Genomic DNA, 27,938 nt, shown 5'->3' with positions numbered 1-27,938 from the left:
ATGGATGAAATCGCATGTGAGCAGCGGCGTAATTATTTGGTGTGTGTCTGACTGTGTGTGCATGTATGTGTGTATGTGTGTGTTTGTAATTAAGCTGCATGGGTCTGCAGCTCAGCAGCTCCTCTGTAATGGGGTCCAGTGGGAGCCTGAGCTAGAGAGACTACCTCGTACTGCATGTGTACATGCGTGACCTGGCTGACACCCACGTGGCAGACTCATTCTCCAGCTTGCACATTCGCACACGCACCACCAATCATGTCTATTTCTGAAGTCACCAGCAAATCAACACAGAGCTTTCTGTGTCTCAATGCTGGGGCAGACTAAAGCTGTCAAAAACTCAAGAGTAAACAATCTAACCAGATGAGACAGGGACACATTAGAGACAGAGCTGCTGGAGTCTCTAAAAAGCTATCACTATTACACCTCACATCCCACCCCCACCCATCCCACTTTCTGTGGGGCATTAATCTGAGCACAGCATCCTTTAACCACCACTTCATCTTGAGTGTCACCTTTTCTGGAGCATCATCTCTGTCTCTGTCCTTTCTCACCATTCATTCCTTTCATACCCTCAACCTATGACTGTTTCAGTCACTAAGTCACACACTAAATAGTTGCACATGACCTTGATGTTTAGCAATGCTCTGCCTCAGTGTCTCATTGAGTGCTGCCGCCCAGGCTATATAGGTATTTATAGTTGTCTTCCTAGCCAAATAGCCCTATAGCCATAGCAGTCTAGTACACAGCCATCTAAACCTCATTATACCTTTGTCACAACAGTGAGGCCAAATGGAGGCTCTCATAGCTGGTTGATGGAGAGGGTGTGCTTAGAAGCACCCAGGTGTGTCATATAGCGTAGTGCGTAGCATGTCCCATAGAGCAGAATGAGGAAGGGCACTAGCAAGCAGAAGGGTTCAACCAAGGGTCAATGTACTGAGAATCAATAAGGTGCTGAAAGCAGGGCAAAAATCATACAGTATGTTTATATAAGAGAGCTCCTCCATACGGCACTATAGTGTAAGGATGTTCTTATGAACAAAAAGAAAATTAATGGCTTGCCATATTACTATGACAATCATAAATATAGTATGCATCTCTTCAGAAGCCCTCAAAGCAAACAATCTTAGGGCAGGTGGGGACAAGGGGTGGGGGGTGGGGGTTCATAAAGGGCAAGAAAAATGCTAAAAAATACCGAATTCTGTAGGTCTACAGTGGACAGTTTCAGTTTGTAGCTTTTAAAAATGACAATAATTCAAAACAAAAGGAAAAAACAAACGGAGCAGGTATTTTTGGCGAGCCATCAGTCTTCTCCTTGTCTGTCTCTCCTGTGGGTTCCACCATCAGCTCCACAGCACACACACTCTCTCTCTCATACACACACATATGTGCACAAACACACACTGCTCTTGACTGGCAGGGAACAGAGACAGAGGGGAGAGAGGAGGGGATCTAGGGGAAGGGAAAGGGGTGGTGGTTAGGGATGAAAACATGGGGAAGAGAGGGAGGGAAAGAGAGGGAGAGGCGGGATAAGGGAATTCCCTTAGCAGTTGTTATTGATTCCGGTGTTTACGGGCGAATAGTTTAGTGCCGTTTACAAAACAGAACAGATGCAGCCAGTGAGCAAAAAGGTAAACAATTGCTGTGTGGCGGGCTGCCAAATCCCCAGTCTGATGTATTAAACTCACGGTGAAGAGCATTTCCCCTTTGGCTGCACTTATTGCCACTTCATTTCCTCTTCGCTCACATACACACTCTCTCCTTCTTGCCATCTCTCCTCTTCTCTGTGTCTCTGTGTCTCTCTTTCTCTCTCGTTCTCTCATTTATCTGAGGAAAAAAAAAAGAAAAAGGGCGTAGGACGCTTTTTGCCGTCTGGCTAGTTTCTGTCCTTCTGTGACCCAGGAGGCCCAGTTCTTCCTAACAGAGCCATTAGTAGGGGGAATTGCATGTGTCTGACATGGCCGAAAACCAATTATTAGACACTTTCTACCAAATGATGCCCAAGTCTTTGGGGAATGGGCAATCATGCAATAATTTAGCCACTGATTTAATTTCTCTCCAGCACAGCATCTCTCCCTGTCTCATCCCCTGTCCTCTCTTTCTCTCATTCTGTCTCTCTGTAGTGTAAATCAGACCATCAGAGGGGTGGTCTGCCTCTCTCTTACCACACTGCCTGACTGGCCTGCAGTCTTTAATCATGTGATTAAAATGTGTGAAGACAAGCTATTTGTGTTTGTGCAGATGTGCGTATTGTGCAACCCTTCTACAGGTGATGTAAGCATTTGGTCTCAGTAAATTCAGAGACATAAGGAAGGAAGATAAGCAATTTTAGCATGTTATACACAATGTAAATTCAAGGTGCTTTACGTATAGCATAAAAGGCCAAAACACAATCATATAAATAAGATTATTGCTATTGTTCTTGTTACGACCGCTTTTATTTGTATCTGAAATGAGGATAACACACATATTTCTGACCTGGCTCTTTGCTTTCAAAGTGATTGATGGGACCATATAATACCAGGCAAAGAGATTTCGGTATCAATAGAAGGGGACCAAGTATTGACCCTTGTGGGACTCCACATGGTATTGTGATCAGGTTGGAAACTATATTGCCAATGAAAACAAAACATTTCCTGTCTTAAAAAAAGTAACTGAGGCCTGAACCTAAAGCAGTTTAAAACAGTCCTCAAATGTCTCAACTCAACAGTTCAAAGTTAAAACAGCCTTTAAAACATATAAAAGTAACACTTTGAGAGCAAAGCACAGCAGCAGCAGTGAAAGAAAAATGTCAACTGACAACTGGACATGACTCAACACAACTCTGCAAGTTTCTCCTGCAGTGGAATCACCATGTGCTTTTCTCAGCATGCTGTCTGATACAGATGTTAACCAACATACCCAGGGACTAAAATAGGCTGGTTCATCCCTTTCTTGTGTATATGTGTGTGTGTGTGTGTGTGTGTGTGTGTGTGTGTGTGTGTGTGTGTGTGTGTGTGTGTTTTTTTTGTGTGTGTGTACCACTTCCCACTTTCATTCTTACCATGAGGCTTTGCTCTTGGGGTGTTACGCTATGGTTGCTGAGCACTTCTGTGTGTTTCTTTTTGTGCCTGTGTTTTCTGTGTATCCATGCCTCCTTGTGTGCTCATCTCATAGGGTGTCAAGCAGGGTCATGTGGGTGCCTTAGGGTACGTCTGTGCGTGTATGTGTGCGTATGTGGGTAGAGGGCTATGAGCCACAGTGGACCGCCTGCTAGGCCCTGTGACAGCTGGGGTCCTCTTCGTCAGTTGCGGCCCACTGCTCACTCAGACAGCCTTATTATGGGAGGCCGCCTGCTGTGATTCCCTAATACACACACTGACAAGTGCACACACATGTACACACACACACACCACCCAAGCCCTGGTCTCTTGTGGCCCTTTCCCTGGGCACTGTCCAACCAGGCCACAGCAGGGGCCACCTGCCCTTCACAGAAGGGTAAAGTAGCAATATTTGATATCTCAATTAAGCTGCCTTACCAAGAAAGTAGGTGTAATGGTGGTGGTGTTTTTTTGTATTGACAGAGCAGCAGGGCTAACTGCCTCTGCTCTATGTTTGTTTTTTTTCTATCTTTCTCTCTCTTTGTTTCTGTCTCTCTTTGTGGTGAATATTGACAGTGAGATAGGGGTTAAGATTTCTCTGGCTTCATCCCCATACTTGAACGGAGCAGCTTGGATGAAGAACACGGAGGAATGTATTGTCTTGATGGGAGCATTTCATTAAAACCCACTTGTTTAGTGCCCTTGTTCGCATTATTGTTTTCAAGCCCTCAGCGAATCACACTGACTCTTCATCACGAACTGCTGGCTGCTCTCAATAAGCCAGCCATTTTTGTCGGTGCTTTCTCAATAGGAGGTGCCAGGAAAATGTTCATATCCTTGAGCTTTTCAAGAGTGAGACACAAAAGACATTGTGACCACTCGGAGGAAATGGAAAAAAAATAAATGGCATGCATAATACACATTCTCAAGGGCCATGAAACATATTCTTTTCTGTGATTTCATTGGAGCCATGATTTAGAGAAAATGAACACTGACACACACTCACACATAAACACAACCAGAGAGTAAAGACTCAGCTCTCATTAAGATTAGTAAACAACCACTTATGCTGTGTAGTAACTCTCTTAAATAAGGCCTTCTCAGTGTCTACCAGGACAGGAAGAGAGCGACATAAAAAAAGCATCATCCATGAACTGGAAGCGTCACACAAACACACATGCCCACGTGTACACAGAGACGCACACACACCCCCCTACCTTGCCCATAATTACATGGCAGCATGCGGGTGCACGTCCCTGGCTGACAGTGTGTATAAACTCAGGCAGAGATATGATCTAGTGAGGAGCTGCTCTTATTAAATATTAACAAATGCCATTCCCAAGTAGCCTCAATCCCCACAAGCACCTCCAATGCCAGTCAGAGCCTCAGCCTAGCTATCTCGCGTCACTACAGAACCTCTCTCCCTGCTGAATAGGCTGCTGTGCTTTCTCTAAGAAAGAGTTCAAAGAGCCAGAAAGGGCGAGGAGGGTGGTGCAGTGGGGGTGAATGTGCTTTATATACATGTTCTAACTCAATTCTTTTTTATCTATAGGGAGCTGCAGACGTCGTCATATAGGGAAATTAGTGGAAGTGGAATTCAAATCAGTGCCATCAGAATGGGGTTGCAAAGTGTTTGAACAGAATTTCACAACCACGACTTCACCCCTGTGGTCGATTGTTGGGGAATAAATTGCATGTGTGTATGCAGAGAAGTTGGAATGAAAGCTTTTGATGTCCTACAAAAACACGGATCTCCTATGCATACGTATGCAAATTGCCATATGGAAATTTAATGATGCATTTTTAAAAAGGAGGTATTAAATGACTCTTGATCACACAATTTTCTATATAAGCCTGCAATTAGTGTGCATACACATACTAACATTGAGTAAAAGACAAATGGGCAGCCACGTGCACATGACACATGCTCAAGGGTGATTGAAAATACACATGCACTCTTGCAAACCCACCTACCCACACATACACACATCATGAAGTCAAAAGGTGAAAACACAAATAAAACTGCACCATAGCAAATGGGTTTGGTGCTTCTGCATGACTGCACAACTTGTTCTAAAGGTTTAGCAAATTCTGATCACCACTACCATCTGTATTAACAGGAACAATAACTAGCTAAATTGTTGAGAGAAACAGTGTGTAAATTGTCTGTGTGAAGAAACTCTTCAAATGTGACTTTTACTGTAAAAAAAAATCATAAAAGAGTTAAGAATTTGGATTATTGCTTTAAAGTATTAAAACTGTAACTGATGGCCAATAGAATATCATAGCCATGACTGAAAATGTATCCGACCGTAACCTTTTACAGGCAGGGACACAAAAAAATGTAAATTACAGTATTTTTCTTTACTTTGGCAAGGTACACCACACACACACATATATACACACACATACAGTTACATGCACATGCAGACATAGCCCACCCACTTCCCAGCAGACTCAGCGAGGTGTGTTAGTAAGGTTTAAAGCCTGTATTGTTCCTGACCAGCCAACCTGTCGGGCCCACTCCCCAGTCTCACTGCTCACCCCATTACACTTGGAAAACTATGAGAAAATGGGAAAAGACAAGAAAAGAAAGAGAGAGAGGAAGTGGACGCGAGAGAGAGGGAGTAAAGGAAAAGCAGGGAAAAGGAAGAAGAGGAAGAAAAATAAAGAGGGCTGAGAACCTTCACATCTGTCTAGGTACAATGTCAGAGCCTGCCTTTGAGTCGGTAGGGTTAAAAGAGGAGGCAGATCTTGCCGTGAACGCTGTTAAATGGTTCAGTGGTTTGACAGTGGCTGATGCTACAGACAGCGCTGCTCCCCTGGGAGCCTGCACAGTCTCCCGGGCATGGCTCTTATCAAAATATACCTACCGCCTGCCTCCACTGCAGAAATAAACAATAACGCAGCAGGGAAGGAGGGCGAGATCTAAAGAGTCATTGGATGTTTATGAAAATAGAATCACTTTTTGTTACCACTGTCATAATTGTCTAGACAATTATGGGCGTAGCACAGAGTATAGAGAGTAAAGTGTGAAAACAGATTATGCATTAATGTTCGAGCTTTGGCTCTTTAGGAGCCACGGGTGTTTGGGTGGTGGATATGTGGGTTCTGGGGCTTTTTGGGGGGGACTTAAAACATGAACACAAAAATGTAATCCCAGTTGTAGCCCTCAAAGCTGTGTTGCAGCTGATAGTCAAACACACACACACACACACACACACACACACACACACGAAAACCCAGCACAGGCAAAACTGCTCCATTTTACCATCATTACACAGCACGGGTCCCCCGCTCCCTTTGGAGCCGTGTTCTGCCTCCGGTGCTACATTTGACGGTTTGTTGAGCGGCACGTAGGTGTGTAGCCTCCGTCGCGTTACGTGATCAAACAGTCCAACTGACGCATGGCCAATTATCCTGGCTGCCTCCTCTCATCTCACGTTTAAGGAGAGGGAAAGTAAAAACCAGAGAGGGAGATGGAAAGAGAGAGATGGAGGGAGGGAAAGAGGGAGAAAAAGAAGCAAGGCTGGTGGTGTGTTTATCGAAGAATGGCAGATGTAAAAGCACTCTTCTCCCTGTTCCGCAGGGAAGCTGACATGTGCACCATTTTTGAAAAAGTAAACAATGGCTCACACACTTTAAATTTTTTTATGGTGAATCTTTACCCTCAGCAAGCCGTAAATAGGCCAATATGAAACAAACAAAGAGAATATGAGGGGAATTGAGTATCAAAAGTGACACAGTGTGTGACGGTCTGTGCTCTTCTCTTGTCTCACTGTATAACATCACTGCCTGTGCCATGACAGTGACACATACTGCATTAGTGACAAATATTAAAAGCATTTCTTTGTATTTTTTCATCTCTCAAAAGTCTCTCCCACTGTGTAACAAGGTCCAGAGAATGTTGAACCTTGCTCCACCTTGCGCCAACTCTTTCTTGCCTCCCTGTTGTTCTCCCTACATGGCTGTATCACTGCTCAAAAGTAAGAGGAAGGTTGAGATTAATCAATTTCCCCTTCTCTGCTATAAGGTCCTGTTGTCTGAAGCCACCAGTGCTGCTCCACCTTTGGTATGTTATCAAATCAGTTATGATCTTAATAATAAATGAAATTGCTGTGAAGAAGACAGTAAAGATACTGTATGTTAATCAACCAAAACAAATCATTGGCCAATATGGCACAGTACATATTGCCAGGTGCATGGTGAAGAAATAAATTAACTCTAGCTTAAGCTCACTGTAAAGACAGAACTTGGATATAGCTTGGACCTTCTTGGGATCAGGGCTCATCACAGTCATAGTTAAAGTATGTGGTAAATAGTCTTTAGAAGTAGTTTCAAAAGAAACCTTGGCCCTGGAAATGCTGCTCTTCTCTTTTTGTTGGTAGAGAGGAAAGTGAGGCAGACGGGAAACAGGGCAGTAAAAAGAAAGCAATTACAATGGGAACAGCAGTTACTGACAATCACTTACAGAGGCCTTGGCTCTGGCTCAGATCACTACACACTGCAGTTGGAAAGTAACAGAAAAGTAAAAATGGAGAGTAGGGAGAGAGAAAATCGTTAGCCTTTATTGGGTAACAATAAGAAGCGGGAGGAGAAGGGGAGAAATGGAAGAAAAAAAGAGCAGTAAAGCACATCTAAATAAACTATCAATACCACAGTCTAGGAGATAGAATATAAAACAAAATGAGCAGAAAGAGTAAAATAACAGATCTAAAAAAATAAATAAAATGAGCCACATACCTACGGTTGCCCGGGACCTGGCTGAGTATTTCTTGATCTTGCTGCTGAGGGTGGTATTGTCCCTCAGGGCTGTCTCAGATTCTCTCTCCACCGTGGAGGCCAATTCCCGAGCCACAGTGCTGAGGTAGGCTGCATTAAGGAAACCCAGGATGGTGTGCGGCTCTGCTAGTCTTGGAAGGACATGGAGGTCCTCTGTGAGGGCTTGGGTTAGAGCTGGGACCACAGAGCGGAAGCCCATAGTTAGTCTGTCAAAGCCAGTCTCACTGCCTGGACTGGAGCTCAGGGCAGACTGCAGAAGAACCACCACAGATTGGCTTCTTAGGCCCTGGATAAGTAAAATCAAAATAATATATCATTGTAAAATTACTACTGTATCATATTGGTAAAGTAAGTTCACAATGTGGATCTACAATACAAGAAAACAACATAGTTCATGAGTAAACTATGCTTGAAACGCTTGCTAACATATGCATTCAAACACATTTTATTCATACAGAGAATTATGGAATATTTCACAAGATTTTTCACTATTTCAATGTACCTGGTAATGTGTGAGCACTTCAGACTCAGGGTAAAGAAAGCAAAGCTGTTGCAGGCAGTGGATACGTTCAGTGATGGACAGAGCGGAAATTAGTCTGGGCCCAGGACTCTCTGGGCTGCGGGAAGACAGTCGGTCCAGCAGGTAGCGGCGTAGCTGGAGACGCACATCATCCCACGCCTCCTGGATCTTAAGAAAATAATCAGATGAAGGGGAAGTGCAAAAATACACAGATGATCAACAACACCACATTTATAGTAGGAGGTATCTGAATATTTCTCTTTTATCATAAACAGTGCCACTACTATTAAAGTATGAGTATAGCCTGAGCAGTGCATCCTTTTGTTAATATAACTTTTTGTTATTTGTTTAATTGTTAATTTGTTTATTTAAAGGATCCACATTGGCTGATACCATGGCAATCAGCTAATCTTCCTGGGGTCCACACCTGACATATTGCACATAACACATTACATGATAAATATTAAATTGCATTAATATACATCAAAAAATACATCAATATATACATTAGTATAAAAAATGCAAACTTAACATTGATAAATATACATATTGGTACATAAAAAATTCAAAGCCAGTCAACACTGAACATACATTTAGGTAGAATACTAATTAGAAATCAATATATAGATGATATTTAAAAAACTGAGATTTATATAATTCATATGAAGCAGAACACGAATATTGAATACTGAATATTGAAAACTCGCACAGTTATAACTCCTACTATTCAGTCTGTCATCTGCATGCCAGTAGATGCCTCTGCATATTATTTGTGAAGGATGATTTATTTTTTACTTGGCAGATATCGAGGGCTAAATTATTCCAGTTTTTATGGCTTCATAAATGACAGTTTTTTTTCAATAAGTTATTCCTCAGTCTAGGTACCACAATCTGACCGTTACTGCCAAATCTGGTGTTGTGGTTATGTGTGTTATTGCAGTAAGCTATCTGGTTGAATAAAAATGTTGGCATCTTTGAGTTAATGGTTCAGCTGAAAAATGTGGCAATGCTCGATGAAATCCTTTGCTCAATGATGAGCCATGAGAGGGAGAGTGCAACTTTTCATTGTTAGTTCTAATAGAGCTGCCCAGAACAAGTCTAGCAGCCCTGTTTTGTATGACTTGTAATTTTACAAGATTTGTTTTGGATGCAGACAACCATACTGTTGAACAATAGTCCAGGAGGCACAAAATTAATTATTTAGAAACTTGATGTTTGATTGTACATCAAGAAAAAACACTTTCATGTGACTGCAATGCCTCGGCCCATTTTTCTAAAACTGTATTAATGTTCTTGGTCCATGATAGGTGACTGTCAAGGACTAGGCCCAGCAATTCAGCTTTGTCCACCTGTTGTATGGGTTCACCAGATCCAGTCATATACTATATTCAATTCACAAGACGAAACTTTATTCATGGCATGTGGTTGCTGCATAATATACAGCGAAATCATCGGCGTACATTATTATAAATTACTGTGCATTTATAATAATCAATAAAAATTGAAAACAGGAGTGGTCCCAGACAACTTCCTTGAGTTATACCACATGCTAAACTACTACAATTTGATAGACCACTGTTGTAAAAGACCTTCTGTTTTCTAGAGGAAAGATAGCTCTTCATCAAGGTAGTTGCAGATGGTCTAAAACCATAACATTTGAGCTTTTCAATTAAAATATGATCACTGAGTCAAATGCGGCACTGAAATCTAACATAATTGCTTGCACTATTTTTGAGTCATCAATCTCTCTCAACCAATCATCAGTTATTTGTATGTGCTGCACAAGTCAAGTAACCCTTTCTGTATGCATGTTGATATTTAGTAGTCAAGCTGTTGTTGTTATAGTAGTCTTTGATCTGAATATGAATAATCCTTTCCATAACCTTGCTAAGCGCAGGAAGAATACTTAAAGGTCTACTATCAAGCCCACTGAAAGGTAACTTATTATTCCTAAGCAATGGAATGATTTTTCCCTCCTTCCACAGTCTAGGATACACCCCACATAGCTGTTCAATATGTGACTTAAAGGACCTGAAATGTTATCAGCAATGATGTTTAGCACCTTGCTGTCAAGATTGTCTGTGCCTGCTTTGCCATATTCAGGAAGAGTCTTCAGCAATATCTTAACATTTCTAGCCTCTACACAGTTAAATTGAAACATATAGTTGAATTGAAACATACACAGTTGAATTGAACCTGTACCACCTAGGCTCTGCCTCAGATTGTTCACCTTATTGATAAAGAAGACATTAAAATAGTGATATCTTGGGGCTTAGTTAAAAACATACCACCTGATTCAATAAAAGAAGCACATGCATTTTTCTTCCTTCCTATGATTTCATACAAGATATTCCAAAGTGTTTTTACCATTATGTTTAATACTGTCAATTCTTTGCTTATAATATTCTTCTTCCTTTTGTTCAGTTCAGTCACTTGGTTTCTCAGTTTACAGAATTTTAATATGTCCTCCAATAAACCTGATTTTACTGCCACCAATTTAGTTTCATCTCTGTTTCATTAAATTCTTTAGAGGTAAATCAGTCCATTGGGCTGTTTTAGTTTTAGCTGTGAACTTTTTCACAGGTACATGTCTATTAACGATTTCCATAAATATATTCATGAAAGCAGTTAAGGAAACCTCTGGGTCGTCAGCACTGTTCACACCATTCCAATCAACATTTCTAACATCCTCCACAAAGTGATCATTCGCAAATCTTTTGTATGACCATCTATATACAACTTTGGCTCTTGCTTTAGGAATTTTAGCCTTTCTACTGAGAGTAACTATATTGCGGTCACTTAAACCTTCTAGTACAGAGACTGTATTTTAGCATAGCTCAGGGACATTAGCATATGTGTGATCAGTACATGTAGAGGAAGTATGGCCTGCTTGATTAGTGAAAACTCTTGTGGGAAAGGAAACAATTTGTGATAAATTACAAGCACTAATTAATGATAATATTTTTTTCTTCCTTGGGCAGTTACTGGTTATCCAGTCTATATTCATATTTCCAAGCAAATATATTTCACTGTTCACATCAGAGACTCTGTCAATCCCTTCATATAATTGAGTGAGATAGTCAGCATTAGCATCAGGAGGTCTGTAGCAGCAGCCCACCACTATTGGTTTGAGGTGGGGTAGATGTACCTGAACCCACAATGCTTCTACATCATTCAGCATGAAACCAGCACGTAGTCTAACAGGAAGATGGCTTTGTACAAAAATTGCCAAAATTGTCACCATGTATATTTCTATTCCTCCTAAAGAGGGAGAAACCATTAACCAATAACTCAGAGTTCTGAATAGATTAATCTAAATGAGTCTCAGATACAGCCAATATATGAATGGAATTAGCAAGCACCAGATTATTCAAGTCAGGTATCTTGTTCCTTATGCTTCAGATGTTCACATGTGCAATTACCAAGCCTTTGTTTGGGAGCTTTAAAGGGCTCAATTCCATTATTTGGGAGTAGACGCTGCCTTGGTCATAAAGTCAGAAGTGTGTAGTTCAATAACTTTTTCTAGGATTGATGATCAGCTTGTCATACCTCAGCACTCAACTGTTTAATTGCACATTAAATTAATTAACCCAATAACTAATTAAATATTGTAAGGACTCAATTGAACTGAATTAAAAATCATGTATTACCATGAATGAAGAGTCATCTCTGACTGTGTGTAACAAGTGGACGGAGGAGGCATTTAGTTGAGCATGATGAGAGGAAGACGAGGAGGAAGAAGAAGGGGTACAAGGGAAGCAGACACCACACTGGGATGACAGATTCAGCAATAGTTGCAGCGTCACCTCCTCTCTCCCCTCTTCTTCAGACCTCAGGTAATGTTGCTGAATGGAGCAGAGGAGGGATGGAAATGTTAATATCCTGAACTACCTGAAGATATGAACTGTGGACAGTGCAGTCTGAATGACAATTTTATTAGCCACACAGCAGTGCAAAACTGACCCTACGAGTCAGAATAACAATAGTTCTCATATAAAAGGTATGAAAAATGTTCGCAGCCAAATCCATTTACTAACTCCAGGGCTTGTCATGGTCTTGTGAATAAACAGTTAATTTCAATAGCTGTGTGTCAGTGCAACTAAGTAGGAAATTGAGGTTTCTCCACAAAATCAGTGCAGATTGATAAAATCGTTCGAATCAACATAACCATCATGAATTAACAGTAATCTTCATCTTAGTAAATTTCTCATTTTTGAAAAATGTCATTTGCAACTGTTTTATTATCTGCAAAATATATGGTCATCATTTGGAAAATATTAATATTATAATCATCTCCATCAGTCATTGTCATCATCTTAACATATTACCAAGCTTTTGAAGAAGTCCATGAGCTCTTGATGCCCTGTGGTAACAGGCCTAAGACTATTGGGCATTCTGAGGTTGAACCACTGCAGGCACTCTGTAGGGCTGGGCGGACGTTCCCCTGTCCGGGAGTCTCCCATTTTGGCCTGAAGCTCCATCAGCTGCTGTTCAATGCTGAGTGACAAAGAGATATGTACATTGTATGAGACTATGAGCTAAAACAGTATACATTATCAAACTGGAACAGCTACTTCCAAATTTCCCTTAGATTACATTCAAACAACAAAAGAGAGGAGATAAATATGAAGCAGAAAGATGACATATTCAAGCAATTTAGTCTCACCTTTACAGTATTACTTAATAAAATTGATCACTTTTGTATTGCAACTGGTTTGAAGGAGAGCTCTTGCATCTGATGCGTGTTCCTGTTGAATTGCTAGAACTAATCTTCTCCTCCTTCCTTATCCAGACACGATCGAACAAAGTGTGTGACTATCAAGATCTACTGAGACGTTGTCCTAATTTGAAAGAAGACTCTCAAGAGATTAAATATCACCTCAGACATCAAACACACACACTGGGAAGAAAAGCACACAAAACCAACCCCATTACAGTCACACATACACATAGACACCATATTAAAGATAGACATGGACCTATACTCCAAATCACATTTGGCCCTCACTCACTCTCATTCAGTGTCTGTATTATGAGAAGACAGATACAGAAGCATCAACTGTAATGAACACAGACATCGATATATCAGTGTGTGAGTGTGTGCTAAGCATCTGGTGTGAAGTGGCGTTACAGGCATCGGTAGGCATCTGAGACACGCTTCTTGCCGTCTCACGTCTTACTCTTCCCCTTGACACACATACACAAACAGACAAACACACACACACACACACACACACACACACACACACACACACACACACAGCTCTTTTGATTTTAACAGACAGCACCACCTATTCCGCTTTCCCCCTTAATATGACAGATTAGAAATGACATCTTTGGGCCTGACATGTTTAGTCATTTCCATGCAAATCAATGCATATATATTTGCCAATGTAAGACAGTGTGTGTGTGAGTGTATGTGTGAGTGTAGGCCTACATGACTGCATAATTAAACAAGTTATGGTGTTGTGAACAAAGCTATTGTGTTTATGTGTGACTGTGGGTTTATAAGTGGACATGTGCACAAAGCTGCATAAATGAATGGTGTGTGTGTGTGTGGTAGTGCATACAGTAACAGGACTGAAATTAATAATCCGATGACCAATTGCTTGATCAACAAAAATTAATTAAGAAAAGAGACTCAAAGAAAATGTATGAATGATGATCAAATAATGGTATTGGGATTTTCTGCATTAAAATATCAAGATGCTTTTGCATTTCATATTACTGTAATACCTCTGTATTTTTTTGATGGCTTTTATAGACTAAATGATTAACAAAGAATTCAAATAAATAATCAATAGATAGTGATAATACTAATCAGTTGCAGCCATACATATCTGTCTCCCAAACTTGTGTGTATGTGTGTGTGTGTATAGTATACATGGTACAGAGCCAAAGTGCCATTTCCCCATCAGACAGCTCATCCCCTACCGCAGGTCTATAAACTGCCTCCTGCCTGCTCCTGGGCCATGAACGCATCCAGATGTCTTACAATGGCAACACATTAAATAACCGTTCAATCTGACACACTTTCGTTTCAGAGGGGAAAAATGCAAGGGGATAAAATGTTATAGACTGTTACAAACCGCTATCCTCTAGACTGAACACCGCCTAATGCTATCGTTCTCTCTCTCTCTGATTATCTCTTCCTCTCTCCCTTCTTCTTCTTCTTTAAGGCAGGCAGATGATGCATCTCACCTTATTCTCTTGACACCAACTTGGTGACTGACAGAAACCCTGATTATAAAGGTGGCTGTGTTTGATGTCAAGTCATACTTGTTATACAAGTGCAGAACTCTTTCATTAAAGTAGGTCTTTATTATGTTTATTTTTTCCCCTGCCATCCCCTGCATATGTACGTATTTTTTTGTTAGTGTGCATGGTTATGCATTCGCCTGCATTCATGTATGCACGTGATATAGGGAGGATAATGCCCTGAACTTGTGACAGATTGTGTGAGTGCAGCAACTCTTAACTATACTTGCCCAAAGCTCGCTATAGCTGTAAAACACAGATTCAGCAAGGTTCAAGCATTACCAGCATGGCTCAGAACTGCTGACGGTACTGTGTGTTAAAATTAATCGACCCCCACTTTAAACAACAACACAAAGGACTGTTCAGTTTTGTTTGTGTGACCTATGACTTTGCTTTCTCTTAACAGAACAGAGCAATGACTTTCTGAGAAAAGTCAGTGGATACAGTATACTTAAAATCACAACTTTCCTTTTCCCTTTTTTGAAAATCACTCAAGGCAAACAAAATATAAGTGAAGAAATATAGATTTAAGAGGAAATTCAAAAGTAAGAAATGTCATAAACTGAATTATTTGCATAGATTTCTGTTTGATGTCTTGCAAAGAAATAGATGAAATGGCAGCACGTAGCTCTATGCATGTTTATAGTTGGTTCTGGGCTCCACCCCAGGACTTCACATAGACAGCAGGTTTCAAATGGGCCTCCATCTGTAACTCACTTTTCACCGACTGTCGGAAGTTCATTAAAAACAGAAAACGTAGGTAGAGTGCACAATGGATATGAATTGTGTGGTTTTTCTCTAGTTTTACCACAGAACTGAGGTCTGAGTTTAAACCGCAGCTTCCTAGCACTCCAGGATATCCACCGTTTTAGCCTCTTAGAGTCTGTGAGATGTTACAGTGGTCTTTGAACTCAATTTTGCCATATGTGGACACAACAGAGAGGTTGCTGAATTGAAACCCATATGAAGCCATAGACTGAGACAGGAGGGAGAATGTCTTTTAGGCTACTCTAGCTCTGGCCCCATTCTCCATCATTTCACTCTTGCCTTCACTCAACAAAACAATGTACTCTAATGGCTACAGCAACAGTGAAGTCTTTTTTTCCAGTTGCCTCTTCAGATACATTTTCAAGCCTCGCCTCCACAGTTTTCCTCTCTGTTTTCGCCCTCTTTCCTCTCTCTCTCCTCAAAACTCTTACTTTCCTAATTTTCTTTTCTTTACTCTCGCCTTTCAATTACCCCTCCTTAGGGCCATGTGCTGTAAGTTGTAAAGTCAATGTGGATGGTCTGTGTCAAGAAGTCCATCCAGCTCTCGACAATGTTGTGACCTTTTGCCCGCCAGTGTGAAAGCTACCTGCAGCCTAATCAACTTGGCAGGATTAGCTCCGAACCTGATGACTTCCACTGCCAGCAGCTCAGACGCCAAGCAAAGAGACAGAAAGAGAATGAGAGAAGAGGAAGGTAAAAATAGGTAGAATACAGAGGAGTCACAGGAAATAAAACCATTCAACTTTCTGAGTAAGGACGACAATGGACGAACCCGTAATGGCAAAAACGCCGAGGCAGAACTCAACAAAAGACCCAGAGAATGAGAAAAGAGGCAGAGGAAACTGTGAGGAAACGATTCTTTAGGCCTCTTGACAAACATGTCAATCATCTCACCCTAACTGACACACATACACACTCTTGCATTTTCACTAGTGAAGTGAAATCTAATTGTTTCTCAGACAGGTCTAGCTAGACAGTCAACACTGTAACCGTGGCCCCCCCCCACCAACCTTCACCACCGCTGAGAGAGAAAGGGAGCAACCGGAGGTCTTTTATTAGATATGATGGCACATTTCACAGCTCCCTGACTAACAGAAACCCAATCCCGCGATTAGTCAGCGCTTTGACGTTATCTTAAGTTCCTTGTCAGAATTAATTTAGTGTGGGTGGGCTGCTGTGGGGCTGCCTGTCTGTCGCGCTCCGCTCCCCTCCGCTCGCCTACAGGAGGTGGGGGGTTGGAGGCAACGGGGGCAGGAAGATCCCTTTCAAATAAGCCCCAGCTCTAGTCAGTGCCAAACCAGCCGCCTGAGAACTAAATATCTCCTCCATCAAAGGGCCCCATTCTGCAAGGGGAAAAGGAGTGAATGGGGTTGAATGAACAGGCTGAAAACAGATCCCGTCCTGGCCCGGCCTGTCGCCCACTTAGTGCCCTCAACCCTCAGCCCCCCGGCCCGGGCAATGATACCGGAGAACCGATACAGCTGATATACTAACTTAACACACGCGTCACGCACAGCTAAACACAAAATCAACGATATACTGTGAGGACTGCAGATCAGTATTTTTGCTCATTGAAAAGGAACCTTGCACGATAGATTTTATACTGTGGCAGGTTTTCAACTCCACCTGCTTGCACACATATGCCAAATCCTGATTATCACAGGCACTCGGTACATACACACACACACACACATACACAAAATCAAATTTAAAAGTATTGATATTGTACCCTGATCAAGATTGGCAGGCGACTAGTGAGAGCCATTTACCTTGCCAGTGTGAAACTAGAGGCCTGTCTGCAGTCTCCTGGCCTGTGCTGACACTTCATTAGAGGTCTTTTCCTGGTGGCCCACCACTCCCCAGCCCCACTCCCCCACCCAGCCCTGCACCGCACCACTGTCCCATCTGATGAAAACTAATGGATTACAGCTTTTCAATTTGGGGGAGCCAGCTCCGTTGTCAGCCTATCTTAATCTCCTCCAATTAGGAAGCAGCTCTTAAGCAAATCTCTGACATCTGAGAACTGGGAGCAGGCCAGTCACTTTGACCCATAAACAGGCTGAAGTCCTTCACGGGTGTAGGCAGCTCGAGTCCTCCATCTCTCGTCTTCCCTTTCCTCTCCTCCACTTCCGTAATTTGTCCCAGACACTGATAAGTCAATTAGGCAACAGGTGAGTGAGCTGTGGATGTGTGTATATGTCTGCAGGCCACCCTGGTTGAGGCAAAATAGAGGCCTTGCAAGATTTTGTTTGCCTGGATGTGTCCTGACAGTGAAAGGGCTATCCTGAAGTAGTCTGGGAGGAAGTTAGCTGCAGCCTGACAGAGACACTGACCAGTGGTCCCCCACGGCGAGAGGAGGATTGCCTTATTTTTAGCCCATTCTCCATTATCTGGATGCTTTGTTCTCATAATGGTTATCCCTCTCCCATCTGCAGGAACACAAAATAACCCTTTAATGCTTAGAAAGCAGAAAAATGGCCCGGCCTTCGGTAATAAGCCTTGAATTACCTACCCAAGGGTTTTCGTTTCAAGATGTGGAATCTTCAATTATTATGTTCCCATTTAGAAGGAGGAAGGAAAGAAAGAGAGAGAAGGGGAGGGAGAGAGAGGGACAGAGAGATGGAGGAAGGGATGAGTCCCAGACACTAATGGTGCCAGAGTGAGGCTTTGTTCACTTGCTACATTTAGCCTGTCCTTCATCATCTGCCCTCAGCCTCACAACGCTGAAAACGATAAAAGACCTGAAATATAGATTTCTCTTTCTCTTCTCTCCCCCATGTCTCCCTCTTTATCAATCTATTTGTGCTATCACTGTCTGCCATCATTGACAGACATCTATATTTCAGTCTTGAGTGACAGCAGCACTGGAAAACAGCAAATTTAAGTTGCTACACTGCATTTCTTCCATAGCACAAGTTTTTTTTTTCCCTGTAATTAATGAAATTGACCCACCAAGATTGAATTCTTCTTTCGGTGTATATTATTAAATACTTGGCTTTAGATTTGTAAGATAAGAACAATGTAAGATCCAAAGTTTAATGACCTCTTCATGAAAGTCAATACAATCATCCCTTATCAACTCAAACATACATGTGAATAATCATGAACAAATACAACACATTTACATGCACATAAAAAAAAAATATTGAGGAAAAATCAGTTTAAGGCTGAATCAGACCATGAGCTACCAACATTACAATAATGCGGTCACTCAAAAACCCATAGTTACATGCAACTAGTCACATCTCGCCTGACGCACTAGTATTTGTGTGAACAGAGGCAAGTGTATTTTCAGTGAAGTTATCACTTTTCTGACTGCTATTTTCCTGCTGTGCAAATGTGTCTGAATTTTATAAGCAGCCAAGTGTTCACCTGTGCAAACAGACTTTTTTATTCTAATTTTAGTGTCAGTTATAATCAGATTGGATATAATTGCTGTATTTTAGACGCAAGAAAATACAGCAAGAGGAATGATCTTTTCATTCATTCCTCTGCACTTCTGCCACAGTTATACTTAACCTGTATTTATAATGCATATCTATATATATAAATATCCTGCTGAAAATCTGTGTGTGTATATGGTCAAAAAATATTTTTTTCCAGTAGTTGTGTTACCCCGGTTTCTTTGAATCCTTTACTCCGATGACGAAAATTAGGTTTCTTGTTTAAAAGACATTTAAGAAATCATGTTACTGCAGGTTCCTTAAGTGCATTTATTGTAAATTTACACAACTGAAATTAGGGGTTTCTTTCCGCTGAGAACAAACATCTCTGTTGTAAATGAAAAGTCTAAATGTTGTGATGTTTCCAACTGCAGGCATTTTCAGAGGTAATGATTTTGTCCAAGCTCACAACAGATTATATATCAACAATGTATGTGTAAATTACCCTGTGCTCTTCAAATGACTCTGGGATATGTTATGAAAAAAAAAAAAAAAAATCTAAACACATAGACATACACATACACACACACGTACACATCCACAAAGTCCAAATGGCTAGTCTAAGGGAGAGAGAGAGAGAGAGAGAGAGAGAGAGAGAGAGAGAGAGAGAGAGAGAGAGAGAGAGAGAGAGAGAGAGAGAAAATAAAACAGATCAACAAAAAGATGGATGCAATATTTCAGCTTTTAATTGTGATGTCATATTTCTACTGCTGGAGCACTGCTGGTATCACTGCCATTGTACAATATTACTGGTGTGGGTTTTTAAGTCATGTCAATCATGCAGATTGCACTTCACTTTTACATTATTCCTGCTGGTGTCTCTGTACGCAGTCAACATAAAGAAATCACATCTTGTTTTCCCACCTTCAAAATAAGCCATTTGTTTTCCTTTATCTTTTAACAGTAGGAAAAACAACTTCCACAGATGTGAAAATTGACATAAAGACATTACATAATTCATCAAAGTACCGAGAAAGCTTTAATTATGTCTTGTCAAAGTTTTTGGTTAACATTTATTTTATCGTGCCAGTGTTGTGTTCTCTCTAAACTGCACATTGCATTCACCTGACATCCACAGAAAGAAATGGAAGTCTCCACCAGGAAATAATCTCTTAAAACATGCTGTCTTAAAAACTTCACATCCATGTCTTCTTATTTGGGGTGTCATTGTCAACTGGGACGGTTTTTAATTTCAATCTGGCTTTAACATCAAGTAAGTAAATGTAAAAGAACTGCAGGATACATTAACAAATGATTGGGAGACGTGAATTACAAAAAAAAAAAAAAGAGTATAACTCTAAATGACAAGTCAATGCTTTTGCTACTCTAACTGACCTGTTGGCATTGAGTCTGAGTTTCTCCTCTGTGTCCTTTAGAAGCTGTTCAAAGTCCAGCTCACTGGAAACCCCTGGAACCACCAGCTCAACAAAGGCATGGTCTTCAGGAAAATCCCCAGGCCACTCCATACTGCTCTGCAGGGAGGAAGAACTGGAGGAAGAAAAAGAGAAGTGGCCTTTCAGTATAACATGTAAAAAAACAACACATGACATGTTCCAGTTCATAAAACAAAATAATGGAAAAGACAGCAATGGTGTCAGGATTAAATCAACATTGTAGACTGACATCAAACGACTGAGATATCTGGAGTGTTGTATTATCACAGCTGTCTGTCAAGAAACAAACCACAAACACACACATACTGTACACACACACACACGCAGTCATATGGATTGTAATAATTTGAAATTTCCTCAAACAAGAGTCTTATTAGGAGGCAGAAATCAATTGCACCTGAAACAAAAGGAAGCTTATCATCAAGAAAAACAGTTTCCTGCCTCTCCTTCCAGTTCCCCTCCTCTTTCCCCAGAAAATCATTTGCAGTAGGAGGACCCCTGATCAAAATGCATTGCCTCAGCCTCTAACAGTTTCCACCTACTGACACTACAGTGAGTTAACACAGAAAAAAAGACAGACCAAATAAATAAACAATGAGGTGAGATGCTCTTCAGTCGAGGCTTTAAATAAACAACTCATCTCCTTACGTCTCCGCCAGAACTGAGGGCCGCCCCCCTACCCTGTGGTGCTTAACGCTCATGCTAACAGCCAATCCCACGCCAGTGCCGCGTTGCTGGGTCTCATATCAACATTGTCATCAACGCGAGTCAAGTGGAAGGTAATGGAGAGTGTCTGTGTCAATTTGGCTTTCTCACACTCCGCCTCTCACCCCTTCCTCGTCATCTGCTCTGATTTTAATAATCCCTGTCAAACTCCAAACAGCTCCCTGCACTCCGCTCGGCTTCTTCGCTGCTGCATACAGTCTGTGCCACTCTCCCTGACAGGGCAGACAGGAAGCTCAACATTCATTTAGCCTGCACAAAGGGAGGCCTGTCCAGCTGGACAAATATTATTTTCCTCCGCTGACAGCCTCACCAGTTAAGCTTGTCCTTTATTATTTCTCCCTCTCTTCTTCTCTCTTACTGTTTCCCCTCATCATCATGCTCCCTCTGCGCCACTGTCTGAGAAGGGGTCTATACGCAGCCATTGCTGAAAGGGAAGATTTTCAATCCATGGATTAGGAAACTCAACATTGTAATTATATGGGCTCAGCCAGACACTGTGTGTGTATTTTCACAAGTGTCTGTGTGTGTGCTGTCTACAACCACTAAGTGTATGCAAGACAGACAGACAGATGGACAGGGGGTCTGAATGTATACGCTGTGTGTCTGCTGGGTGTTTTCCTCCTGGTCTGCCAACATATCATCTGTTATCTTAAGCATGAGTGTGTACATTCAAGTGTGTGTGTCAGGAGTCTCCAGGCAGCACACAGGGCCTCATTAGTACTATACTTTAAATCATCCGGTCTCTATTGTCTTGTCATTAGCTCTTTACAAAGCAGATGTTGGAGGAGCCCCTGTGTGTTTCACAGTGTTGCAACAGGGACAACTGGGCCAGGCGCTGAGACGCTGCCTGCGTGTACTCTGCAGCTATTAGAACACAGTAAGGAACACAGTCACACACACACACATACATACACACACATACACATCACTGTCCTATCTCTCTTGCTGCTGCCTGTCTACCCCAGCTAGGCTAACACACAGGCCCATTTACAGTAATGAGTTTGTCCTGAAATATTTAGCAGCACGTCCCCCAGGCCGCCGCTTTAAAGCCACTTAGAGCATGTCAAGTTAAAGTCAACATTATTTTAAAGGGGGTACCTAACAGTCTGCTGTAAAGGAAACATAATAAATTAAATAGGTGCATATTCTGAGATCACAATACTGCTGAGAACTATCTCATGCATGCCCAGGGGGGAGCATGGCTTCATTGTTACCGTGTAACCCATGTAGTCCTGCTACACTGCACTGCTTTTGACTGATTTTCTTTTTTAAAAGAAGTCCTGTCTGCTTAGCGATGGGCTTTAGTCTCATCAGATTTGATATAGCGACATTTTCCCTCAATTTAGGGGGCATTAATCCTGTTCATATGTATTGGTCACTTTTTTTCTGTACCTAAGGGAAATATGTGGGCATAACATCTTCTTAAAATATGTAGCGTAAGACTGTTCAGAAATTGCAGCGCAACAACTTGGCATCATCATAACAAATGCCTATGTGATTAGCCTACACTGAGGGAATGAATAATACATGACTTAATCCTGATATTACTTGCTGTTGCTGTTTTGTGAAATAATCATCATCATTCAACAGTATTAAAGTACCCTGAGCAATGAATCAATTACAACCACTGAAAAACAAGACAATATTGTCACACTGGAGCAGTTCATATTGTGTAGCTTATTGTCTCCCAACTGCCATGATTTCAGTAATCGTAAACCTCAACACTTATACTCTGTTGGGCAACTGGTATACATCAAATTCATACACTTAGAAGTTGGTATGGTGGTATACCCTTCACATAAGACAAAATATTTGTCAAGTACAAAAAGAAAATGAATCAATACATCATCAGCTACAAAGATGACTGGTTCCTGCTTGGGCTGCAGCAAATTATTTTCATTTCAAGTAAATCTCAACATTATTTTGTGATTAATTGATTAATTAATTTGTCTATAAAGTCTCAGAAATTCCTAGACCCCAAGGTGAAATCTTCTAATTGCCTGTTTTGTCCAACCAACAACCTAAAGGAAAAAGGTATTTAATTAACAATATTATATAACGGAGAAAAGCAGCAATTAATCACATTCGAGAAGCAGGAGCCAGTTAATGTTTGGTATGTTCTTTCTTCACCTATGACTTAAATTAATTGATCAATTATAAAAATTGTTGTTGATTATGCATCTTCTACTGCCAAATCGGTTACTGACATTTCATCATTAGGGCTTGAAAAGGTATTTTATTCTCATTGATAACAGTCCTTTAGAGTATTTCATGGTGTTAAATTATAACGTATAGGCAAGCAACACACCTAAAAGAGAGTGACCTTGGACTGTAGTCTGACAGCTGCTGTTTTCTAGCTTTTTGTCATGCTGGTCTTTGGCCATGTAACTAGACACATCCAGACCTTTTAGATCACAGAAGCTTAATTCTTTGTCAAATAATTGCCACTGACTGTATTTGATTAGGTGACTTTGACGGGTGATTTGTACCTTTTAATGCTGTCGATTCACGTGGTACAATTACAACTACATCCAAGTTTTATTTTTTTTGAGCTACCACACATGCATCTGTGTGTATCTTACCTGTCATAACATCTTTATACTCTTCTCTCGGTGCAGTGTGAATCCTTTATAGGTTGGCACAATATGAACAGCGTCATCTGCAGCCACTTATTTCTGACATTTATCTACGATACAAATGTGTAGTTATGACAAAACGGTAAAAACCAAGACAATTCTACATCAAACATGCCACCACGTCACAATAATAACTACATTCATGTGATGGATATTGAAGCATCGCTGTGACTGAACGTTAACTGTAACGTTCAGTCACAACGTTAACGGCGCTGGGCAGTTGTTGTTGTTGGCAACAGTCGTGCGGCTTCATGAGCAGCTTCTCTGTCAGAAATCACCTTTCAAATGGATCGATCCATCAGATATTCCCGTTAATCAATCAGTGCTGCATGGTATCCAGTTATTGTGGATATTTCCGGGACAGCAAGCGTCCGTGACAACAACCCGGAAGTAGCTCTATGAAAACTTCCGCTCGGTGGGAAAATCCAATTGGCAAAGTAAATGGGGGGGAGGTAACTTTTAAGTGACGGAAAAATACGCAGCTTTTATTAATTGTAGATATCATTTAAGACAACACTTGACTTTAGAGTAATTCTCATATTTTATGTCAAAAATATCGTCGATTCAACATTGCGTATGCACACCATACATATTACTATGTGAGTGAACTTCCCTCTCCAACAAAATCATCTGTGCCGTGAAGCTGTCAACACATGGCAGTAATGGGCGGTGAACTCGATTTCACACATATTGACTATTTAATTACACTTTTGAGAGACGTCGCCGTGTGTGTCTGTTGACGGAGTTGAACGTATGTTAGGATTAAGGAATCTAACACGCACTCATACACAGGAAACATTGGATGTCGCTGTCAGAGTTTTGGCGCGCCAGCTCGTCACTGGAAGAACACAGTCATCGGTGGCATGAGAGAGGTATCTGATCGATCAGCTGTGTTTAAGCAACTGGAAATCAAATTCTCATAAAGTGAACACGAAACAACGCCGATTTGTGCTCATTCAGTCAACTGTGAGCTAGACTGTATAGCCATATGGGTGTCTATGTCAAGCAATTATGGCAGAAAGTTTTAGTATACCCTTATTTTGTTTTACATGCAAGTAACTTTTCTCAAACTTTGTAATAATGTTGGCTCAGACAAATTACCCCCCCCCCCCTTAACCAAAAGTAACATAATGTGTCATGATGTGTAGTGCAGATCTTCCTGCTTTTCCAATACTGTTAATTAGTAGTGAGAGTACATAGTCAAGTAGTAGTCAAACAAGACTTGCAGCATTATTTTCTCCACTGCAGGGAATAACCTTAACTTACTCAACTTGTAATTTGCATATAATAGACTGGAAACTCCTCTTCTCTTCATTTTCTTCTTCAGGATGGAGAGCTGCACACATGTCTTCCAAATCTCTGGGATCAAGAACCGTGATAAGAAGAGAGTTTTGGTTCAGGGGATCCAGCAGCTGGGTGGAAGATACATTGGTGGCTCAGTGAGTAGAGATCGACATCTTTCAAAAAAAATAAAAATAAAATTGTAGGATCTTCATTTTTTTTCTGACATATATAATAATTATTCAGTCTAAAGATTCCCTACTATAGCCCAGAGTGAGAGTCTTAAAAGTAAACCAAGCAACCTTGAAAACCAAGCAAACGTTTGCATTTTAAAGAACCAGCAAATGTTCATATTTTTTTTCTTCTTCTTAAATGATGAATTTCATAAATCTTGTATAAAAACTCAATCCAATTAATGTTCTGTTCAATTAATCCATCCACAGTCAGGCATTAGATCTGTCTACTACATGGAGCCCTAGGCAGGTTGTCTTGTTAATAGCCAGCCTACGGGGCTAAATCTACTTTTAAGCCCTGAGACTTTGAATCTCCTTTGAATTCCAACCGCAGCCACTTCCTGTGAAAGCTTTTGATTATATTACATTATATTACTGACTGTATATGCTTAATAATATGAGACAGCAGGGATGAGCTACATTCATTCACATGGACAGTATGGTAAACATGGAGAAAAAATTGTCTCTGACAGCAGTTCCTTTTTGACCTTGTGTCTGTCAAGTAGATGTGTTCACACTGAGAGAGACTTCTTTGTGCTTAATGCTGTAGTTTCTACAGCTGATGGATTACTGTAAAGTGTTTCTGATAGTTCTTTGGGATTTAAAGTTTTAGTCCATCATGTGGTCTTTGAAAAGGTTAGTCTAGTGTTAGATAATGTAGGTGATGTAAATCGCCCTTCTGTCTTGCACTTAAAGTTTTAAATTACAGTGTTATTCCCACATGTATGGCTGGGTGATAATTTAATTATTATTCATTAATGTTTAGTGAATTTACTTGTTATTTTATACAAATTCTGTTGTCCAAATGAATGACTCAAAGCCAACTGTAATTATAACTAACAAAATAAGTTATTAATACACATGAAGAGTACTGTCTAGAATAATACATAACAGTGAAAAACAGTTCATTTATCAGTTCATTTATCAGTTGGATTATTTGATTTTTATTCTCTCCCATGATTTTTCTTTAAAAAGTGAAATCCACCTCTGGTTTTTAGTGTGTAACATTTTCATATACTGATGCAATGATTATCTTCCAGGTCTATCAGGACATCAGCACCCATCTCATAATCCCTCAGGTTTTGTCCAGCGAGAAGTTTTTGGCAGCCTGTGCTGCAGGTCAGTCATAATGATTCTGATTATTATGATGATTCAAAAATAAGTCATATTTGATTAGCCTAATTATACTCAGATCACTCATCTAACTGAGCTACTTACAGCACTTCACCGTAGCTCTCCTTTTTTTTTAAGTCTCAAGATTGACTCAACCCCAGTTCATTTGATTTTTGCCTCATCTTGCCTCATCACTGTTTCTGCTGCTTCTCTCCTACCAGGAAAGTGGGTTGTGACTCCAGACTATGTTTTGGACAGTGTTAAGAATGGCTCCTGGCTCGCAGAAGGACCCTATGAGGTGGCCATTTCCACAGGTGCCACATCCACCTTCTACCCTGTCAGACAGTGGAGGGAGAAGGTGGCCAGTGGAAAACTAACAGGGGCCTTCCAGGGCTGGAGGGTTCTTCTTAAGATCCAAGAGCCCACTCGCAGGGCCATGTTCAAACGGTGAGGTGACACACAAAAATGCTATATCACCAGTGTTGAGTAAGTTAACTGGCTTGACATCAGTTATTCTATTCTAAACATTTACACAATCTGATAATCATTCTGTCAATGAACACCAACGAGGGAGAAAATTTGTTGCAAGATATGATAATAAATTAATTGTAATTTAATTTTTCCCAGGCTCCTAAAAGCCGGCAGGGCCAAAGTATACCGCTGTCCTCCTCCCTCTCATGCTTCCATCACTCATGTCATGGCTAAACCTGTTACAGAGGACTCAAACTCCCATAATGCTCCTTGCTATCCTGTAAGCCACATCGTCCAGTACCTTTTTGGGGTAAGTAAGTCTGAGAGACGGATTTAACACTGGATTGGCCTGCTTCTATGTTATGGCCTGAAGTGATTATCAGGACTCATTATGTTATTCTTATTTAATTTTTCCATTCAATTTTAAATATCATCTGTGGTCAGTCATACATTATGTGCAGTTAGCACTCGAGCCTTAACGGCTTTAATTTGTTCTTGCTCATGATCAGTTTCTCAAACATGTTATTTAAAGCTTTTAAAACGAAGGAATAAAGGTTTGAAAATCTTGTTTAAAAGTCTTTAACAATCAGCCTTTTTTTCTCTTTGGCAGAGCAATTGTGTGGATATGAATTTCAAAGTAATGAATGATCTCCCAGCTGAGACAAAGGAAGCCAGTTTTATTGATGTTGACTTCTCCAAGCTGGAGATGGAGCTCAGGGACTATGTCATCAAACAGCAGGTGTGTGCGTTACAGAAAAGCACTAAAGCGTGATTTCAAATCATCTGGTCTACTTTCATGGTCACTTAAATGGGCTGCATTAGCTGCATTATACATATTTGACACTGTTAATGGGGTCTTTTTCTTTAGGGCCGGCCGAGACTGTGCTTCCTTGAATTTCTGGGTTACCATGACCCCCACCGTCCACAGTCACAGGTAGACGTGCATACATACTGTACCCACCCCCCATCCTTGATCACTACTACACATCTCTAAAATAACTGTGTTTCATCAAGAAGATCAGGTCATTCAATTTCCTTTATGTCATACATTTCAATGGAAAGTGACTTATAGAGCGAGGACGCATCATACTCAGGTCACTGATTTAACCACCACTGTCAGCTGATCTGAGAGTTTTGATTGGCAGACCTATTAACATTACTCTCCACTGTCCTGTCCATACCTTACCCAAGTGGATCTCCATCAGATTGCTATTATAAGTGCTCGTGTATTTCCAT

The 27,938-nt window shown here is 40.9% G+C and overlaps 2 protein-coding genes across 7 annotated transcripts in view; one reads left to right on the top strand and one right to left on the bottom strand.

The window, feature by feature from the left end:
* Positions 1–24,148, bottom strand: part of kiaa0825 (KIAA0825 ortholog) — a 120,438-nt gene extending 96,290 nt beyond the window's left edge. For 4 of the 6 annotated variants that reach the window (XM_044369199.1, XM_044369169.1, XM_044369192.1 and 1 more), the window contains exons 1-7: positions 23,883–24,148; positions 23,551–23,654; positions 20,184–20,336; positions 12,708–12,876; positions 12,030–12,224; positions 8,362–8,547; positions 7,821–8,145 (exon numbers count right to left, since the gene is read on the bottom strand). In XM_044369199.1, the coding sequence (XP_044225134.1) occupies positions 7,821–8,145; positions 8,362–8,547; positions 12,030–12,224; positions 12,708–12,876; positions 20,184–20,314 (1,006 nt within the window). In that variant the 5' untranslated portion in view covers positions 20,315–20,336; positions 23,551–23,654; positions 23,883–24,148. The remainder of the gene's footprint in view (positions 1–7,820; positions 8,146–8,361; positions 8,548–12,029; positions 12,225–12,707; positions 12,877–20,183; positions 20,337–23,550; positions 23,655–23,882) is intronic. The other 2 variants (XM_044369178.1, XM_044369187.1) reach the window with 2 other exon arrangements.
* A 99-nt stretch (positions 24,149–24,247) lies between these two features.
* The window catches only part of slf1 (SMC5-SMC6 complex localization factor 1), a 37,206-nt gene continuing 33,515 nt past the window's right edge, over positions 24,248–27,938 (top strand). Inside the window, exons 1-7 of the mRNA XM_044369215.1 lie at positions 24,248–24,476; positions 24,932–25,043; positions 26,159–26,237; positions 26,453–26,678; positions 26,859–27,012; positions 27,313–27,441; positions 27,571–27,636. Coding sequence (XP_044225150.1) covers positions 24,933–25,043; positions 26,159–26,237; positions 26,453–26,678; positions 26,859–27,012; positions 27,313–27,441; positions 27,571–27,636 — 765 coding nt within the window. The 5' untranslated portion in view covers positions 24,248–24,476; position 24,932. The remainder of the gene's footprint in view (positions 24,477–24,931; positions 25,044–26,158; positions 26,238–26,452; positions 26,679–26,858; positions 27,013–27,312; positions 27,442–27,570; positions 27,637–27,938) is intronic.

The sequence above is a fragment of the Thunnus albacares genome, chromosome 2 (genome assembly GCF_914725855.1).
Source record: "Thunnus albacares chromosome 2, fThuAlb1.1, whole genome shotgun sequence".
Lineage (NCBI taxonomy): Eukaryota > Metazoa > Chordata > Actinopteri > Scombriformes > Scombridae > Thunnus > Thunnus albacares.
Note: the sequence above shows the minus strand (reverse complement) of the source record. Positions and strands in the feature narration are given on the sequence as shown.